Here is a 6,265-nt window from a genome sequence, read left to right as displayed (position 1 = left end):
AAAAGAATTTAAAACTATTATGCAAAATTGGAGTGAAAGTTAAGAACACTAAGCATGGATAAGATGAAAATTCACTCAATTCCATCACATGATTTCTCAAAGTCAATTTTGATGAGGAGCACTTTCTAGTTAGAGTTTCTAGCCCATGCTATACAAGTTACTAGACAATAATAACATTGCTAAGGATATTTATGCCTTGAATAAAACCAGTTAATCTTGCTAAAAAACAAGTAGAAGAAGGTATCTAATTCATAGTGCAAGAGATTTAGTAACAATTTTATAAGAGACCTTAAACTAGGTGGTGAAATTGCAATTACAAATCAACTTATAGGATCCCTATGTTTAGGTATGAATTTGATGTTTCTATTATTAATGATAGATCCCAAATAAGTGATTCAAAAATACTCAAGATAAACTTTATGTAATTCCGGTTGACATTGTCCCATAGGATTTAATAAAATTTACAAGAAAGGCCATCACATTCAAGAGCTTTGTCATTGGCCATATAATATAATATTTATTAGAGGTCCTCATAGGAGAATATTTTTTCATGGGCCATAACTTGGGCTATAGAAATATGATAAGGGACCATCGAAGTAAGTCTTGAGTGCTTCTTATTTTGAAAAAGAATCTTGAGCTTTGAAAGCCTTCTTGTAATTATGTCCAAATTCTTTTAGAACTTTATGGAGATCAAAAATGATTTTTCTAGCCTCTTTGGTGGTTTTAATTTTTTGTGTAAATATTCTTGTTAATAAGACACAAAAAATTCCTTGAAAAATCTATCACATACCTGTAACTAGTGAAGTCTAGCTTTGATTAGAGAGCTCCTCAAGAAGTGTAAGCATTAACCACTTACACTTGGTTGCATAGACCGGTCACTTGAACTTGTGGAGGTTTATAAAAAGACATTGCTTCAAGCTAAGCATGTCATTGAATAAGCTTTGAGGACATGGGTACATAAGACTTGCAATACATCCCTTCTAGTACTAACTAAAACTTGTTAAGAAATAAGAAGTGTGGGTGATGACATTAGTCCACCAAAAACCTATACCACCTTTCATATATGACACATATTTTTACCCATACTGAATGTGGTACAACACAAACTTACGACGAATAAGTGACATGTCTTTCTCAACTTTTAGTTTATGTAGACTGAGCATTCAAGCAAAAAATAGATAATAGAGTGGTTGAAAAGCACACAATCTAGTAAGGCTTGAACTGGGAGAGAATAACAACTTGCAAAGAAAATGAATAATTGCACCAACACCATAACACAATCAAACCATTTTATTATTCTTTCAAAACCACTTGCAAGTTGGACCATGTGTACTAGACAAACGATGCATTTATTTGCTATGCTTGAGATTAAAGGTCTAATTTATCGTGCATTTAAAACCACATCTCCCTTTTGCCACTTATCCACCTCATTAACATGTGGCCTTGCTTATTAGATGCCACCTCAACAATATTAAAGCCATCTATGTGATATCTAATAAACAAGAATTTTGATCCACATAAGCACCTTAAGAACTTAATGACCAAACATAATAAAATTTCTCATTTAATTTTTTTTTACATCCATATGTTAAAGTGACACTTATAATTAATCATTATGATGATTTACACAAATTAAAAAAATATAAATTCAAATCACTTTAAATAATCTTAAAAGTCATAAAAAGATCTACAATCTTTATTATTTATTGTTAAGGATGATAAATCATAATTCAAAACATCAATGCTAATAAGATTTACATAATTTTCTTCAAAGTCTTTTATAAGTTATAAGCTATAATTCCTTTAAATTCTTAATCAATACAGATTCTTTTTGTATATCACAAGTAAGATGGCAAGTCAACTAAGACTTCTAAAATATTGGGAAAGTAATAAATAAGAAGTCAAAAAGAGGATGGAATGAACATGGAGAAGCAACAAAATTCAACTAAGTAGTTGTCCAAGATGGAATAAAAAAATGATTCATTGCTTTCATGGTAAGTGAAAACAACTGATTCCCCACAAGGCAAACAAACAAACATATAATGTGATACTGCACATCACAGACCATCATGCTCATTATAGCATGTGGAAGAACAACCTTCAAGTCCAAAACAATAATATAATCAATAGAGGAAAGGAGTACAGGAAAAGGCTACTTGGGCAGGTAGATCTTTCCATGAAAACTAAGCATAAAGCTGGAGGCAGAGAGAAGAGAGAAGAGAGAGGAGATAGAAAGGGAAAAGGAAGAGAGAGGAGATAGAAAGGGAGGTTGGCTTTGTAGGGTTTGGGGGGCGCTTTCTGGGGAAGGGGCCAAATCCAAGCACCAATAGCAGGATGCCAAAGTAAACAACAAAAAAATGATTGATTTGAATAAAATTGTAATTTAAAAATTATAATTTTATGATTATATGATATGGCGGACAACAAGGACAGGCAGAAGCAGCAGCAGGTGCAGCGGCAGAGAAAAATGAAGCTGCTGCTTAGGCCACAATATTCTTCTCCTTTACATCTACGAGAAAGAGAAATTCGAACTTATAGGAATAGTGAAGAGGAGGAGGAAGAGGAGGAGGAGGAGGAAGAGGATGATGATGTGGCTCCCTTGCGCTCAAGGCATGGCCGTGCCGGCCACTCCGATCCGCCTGCTTCGTCCAACAATTCCAAGTCATCATCATCGCCTTCAAAGAAGAAGCAGCGCAAACTCAAGGAACTATCTCGCCCTGGGCCTAATGGAACACCCCTCGCCGCCTCATCTTCCGCCTTGGAGGATCAAGATGCATTTCTCAAAGAGGTACATTTACAAAATCATTAGTTGACTACGTCATTTTCTGTTTTTGTATCAGACCTCAGCAATGGACAATTGACTTAATCTCGACACCCATTGACATGTTTTCAGTACTTATTGTGCAAATTTCACTACCCATTGATGTAATTTCAACACCCATTGAAATAAGTTCAAGACCTAATGCCAAAAATTGAACACCCTTTTTGTCAATTTGAACACCCATATTGTCAATTTGAACTGCCATCCTGTTAAATAAAACATACACGTCTTTACTTCCGGTCCATTTTACTAATCTGGACGTCCATAATGTTGGTTACAATGCCCATTATTCTAATCCTATAACTCATGATGCTAATCTAAATGTCCTTTGGGATGATTCCATCAGTCGTTATGTTAATTGCAGCAGTGAAAGTATACTGTAATGTTCCTTGCACTGTTTGCCACTCTTTTTTCTATGGGTACTTGCTTTTAACGTCCATCCGACGTTTGTTGGGTGAACATAGGTTCAACTCTGAGAGTAGTGGGAGAGTTATGCTGTTCGGTGGGAAGAGGCAGTTATGACAGATGCCAAGTGCAGTTCAGGCAATTGAATGTAAGCATCTCTGTGGGTAGAAGCAGTATCGATGCATACAGTCTGGATTGGTTGCTAGGCAATACGGACCAGTTATTGGGATGGGATGTCAGACTTCAAGTGCTTAGGTTCTCATGTTGGTTTTCTGATACCAACATCAGCTACCAGTGCCCATGGTGGTTTGTGGGACCACTGCCTCCTTGTATTGTGGCCGTAACGATCGTTTGATGATTGAAAATTATTAAACTGTATATTTACAGCTGGCGTATATCCCTATGGTGGTATTTTGAGAAACTGTACATATTATATCAAAATATGGCATTTCCCTACGGTGGAATTTGGAAAATTGTACAATTTATATCTGCAGGGCCGTAAAATGGTCGTTCAAGCCGAGGTCAAGAAAAAGATACCTTTATTTCTATTTTTGGGTTGGACACGTGTGGGGCATGCGGAGCCTACTGATTGAACATTGACTTCCATTTTCTTTTCCAAGAGGTCAAATCATAGAGAATGTGAGTGAAACGAGAACTAGTCACTGTTTTGTCTGTATTCATAATACTAGAAAGAATATCAAGCAGCTTTTGAAGATGAGAAATAGGATAGCAGGGGTATGGTGCCAGTCATTGTACACATTCAGAGATGGAAACATAAAGTACACACATTCCGGGGATCTGTAATGGAGTGAATTGGTTCCATGTGGGACAATATCAACTGCAGACATTTGAAAGAGATGTTGAAACATCAGGGTCCATCCTTAAACTAATGGAAGACTATCTGATAACCATTAACATTAAGGTGGTAGTATTTGGTTAGGTCCAGAATGTGTAGTTTGCTTTTCTTCATTATTATTGCCAAGTAATTGCACACAAGTTTAAAGAAAAATAAAAGGGCAGACACAAAAGCTGGCTAAAAGTTGACAAATACTTAAAGATAAAGGAGATTATATACGAGATGCTATTTATCTGATGTCCTTAGGATATCTAAATGGAACAATGGGAGAAATTTAAAAAGTGCACAAAGTATTTCACTTTGTCAAGCAAGAATAGAATTATTAACGTGGAGATCTGGATTGTTTAGTAGCATATAAAATAAAAATCCATAGAAATTTGTGGAAAGTAGTTTCTAAGAAGTGAAGTAGCTGGCAAGTAGACTATGATCCAAGGAAGGATACATTAGATTGGATAGATATTGGTTTCAAGGTATTTCTACTGATTTGAGGAATCACCTTGTCTTGTGTGGAATCCCCTGGAAAGAAATTAGATTAGGTATATAAAATATTGACTTTATTGAAAACATATTTAATATTTGGAATCTGGATCAACAAAATTGAGTAGATATACATATAGGACACAACTGAAGATATGGATCCCACAATTGTTACGTCGGGCAGAATCATGCACTGCAAGTTTAACAGTAAGCACTATAGTTGATATCATTTCTGGTGTAATACATATTCTGGAAAAGGTTTCTTGGGTCTCATCTTCATTTTAAAACATGAATCAAACTATTCAACTAGTTGATGCTACTCAAGCTCATTGACTGGTTGAGAAGAGTTTTATCCCAACTTCCATAGGTTTAGATGATGGATTAACTCACACTTATCAAATCTTCTGCATTCTCAAGTGGCCACACCTAAATAACAATGCAAGATATAAGTCAGATTTCACCTTTTGAATTGACTTAGCTCCACTACCAATGATAGCAAGATTATCAACATGAACAATTAGTATCACAATATCGTCCTCGGCAATTTTTGTGTTGATTGATTTTTATACACTGGGCTCGAGGAGCTTGCTTGAGTCTAGACAAGGACTTAACCAACCTACAAAGCAAACGTTCTTTTCTGAGAACCTAGAATACTTGAAGCTGCACCACGTAGGCTTCCTCTACTAAATATTTGTTCAAGAAGACACTTCTGATGTCCATTCGATAGACTTTCCCTCTGAACTAAGTAACAATAGAGATTACTAGTTGAAAGGTTATACCTTTGTTGCAGTAAGGGCAAAGTCTCATAGCCAACACCTTCTTGTGCTTACCCTTTGGGACAAGCCTAACTTTGTACTTGACCAAAGAACCATTTGATTTACATTTGAACTTATGTATCCGTTTGCAACCAATGGGATTCTTCACTTTGGGTAATCTAAACAACACTCAAGTTGTATTCTACTTCAAGGCCTAAAATTCCATCTTCATGGGATCCTCCCATTTAGGTTTGCCCTTGGTCTCATTATATGTGTGAGATTCAAATACCTGCAAAATAATAGATGCAAGAGCAAATTAACTACTCACTGACCATGCGCAAGTTGTTTTCTCTACTGTGTAGATTGATCTTCCATTAATTTTGGAATTTCATAATTTCAACATCCTTTAGTGTGGTATAATGCCATTTTGGTTTTTGTGGCCTGTTTACTTGAGCTTCCTTTGAAGGACGGGTATTATTTTGTTCTTCATCTAGTTCATTCTCAAAAATATCATATGAACTATCGTAATGCCATTTCGGTTTATTCAGTCGAATTTCCTTTGGGTTTTGAGTATCATTACCAAAACTCCACCCCTCTGATGTTCTCAATTTCATGATTTATTCAATCCTTATTCAATTTCATGCTAGATTTATCAATTTCCCATTTAAGACTATTTGTATATTTACCTTAATCAAGAAGAAAGATTTCTCCTTGAATCATATCTCCACTAATGGCAATCTTATTTGTAGATACTTAAAGTAACCTATATGCCTTTGATTGCTCACTATAGCCAGTGAACATATATATACCTTCTACTCTTTGCATCTAATCTGCTTCTATTTTACTCAAGAAAATGTTCAAAAGAAACACAAGAGAAAATATGGAAGCCACTTATGGATGGTATCCTTCACAAGTTGACCTAACCATGCTTCCTTTGGAGTGATTCTATAA

The 6,265-nt window shown here is 35.5% G+C and overlaps 1 protein-coding gene across 2 annotated transcripts in view; it reads left to right on the top strand.

The window, feature by feature from the left end:
• Positions 1–2,090: 2,090 nt before the first annotated feature.
• Positions 2,091–6,265, top strand: part of LOC131045508 (uncharacterized) — a 109,448-nt gene continuing 105,273 nt past the window's right edge. The window contains exon 1 of one of the 2 annotated variants that reach the window (XM_057979093.2): positions 2,091–2,788. In XM_057979093.2, coding sequence (XP_057835076.1) covers positions 2,414–2,788 — 375 coding nt within the window. In that variant the 5' untranslated portion in view covers positions 2,091–2,413. The remainder of the gene's footprint in view (positions 2,789–6,265) is intronic. The other variant, XM_057979092.2, reaches the window with a different exon arrangement.

The sequence above is a fragment of the Cryptomeria japonica genome, chromosome 10 (assembly GCF_030272615.1).
Source record: "Cryptomeria japonica chromosome 10, Sugi_1.0, whole genome shotgun sequence".
Lineage (NCBI taxonomy): Eukaryota > Viridiplantae > Streptophyta > Pinopsida > Cupressales > Cupressaceae > Cryptomeria > Cryptomeria japonica.
Note: the sequence above shows the minus strand (reverse complement) of the source record. Positions and strands in the feature narration are given on the sequence as shown.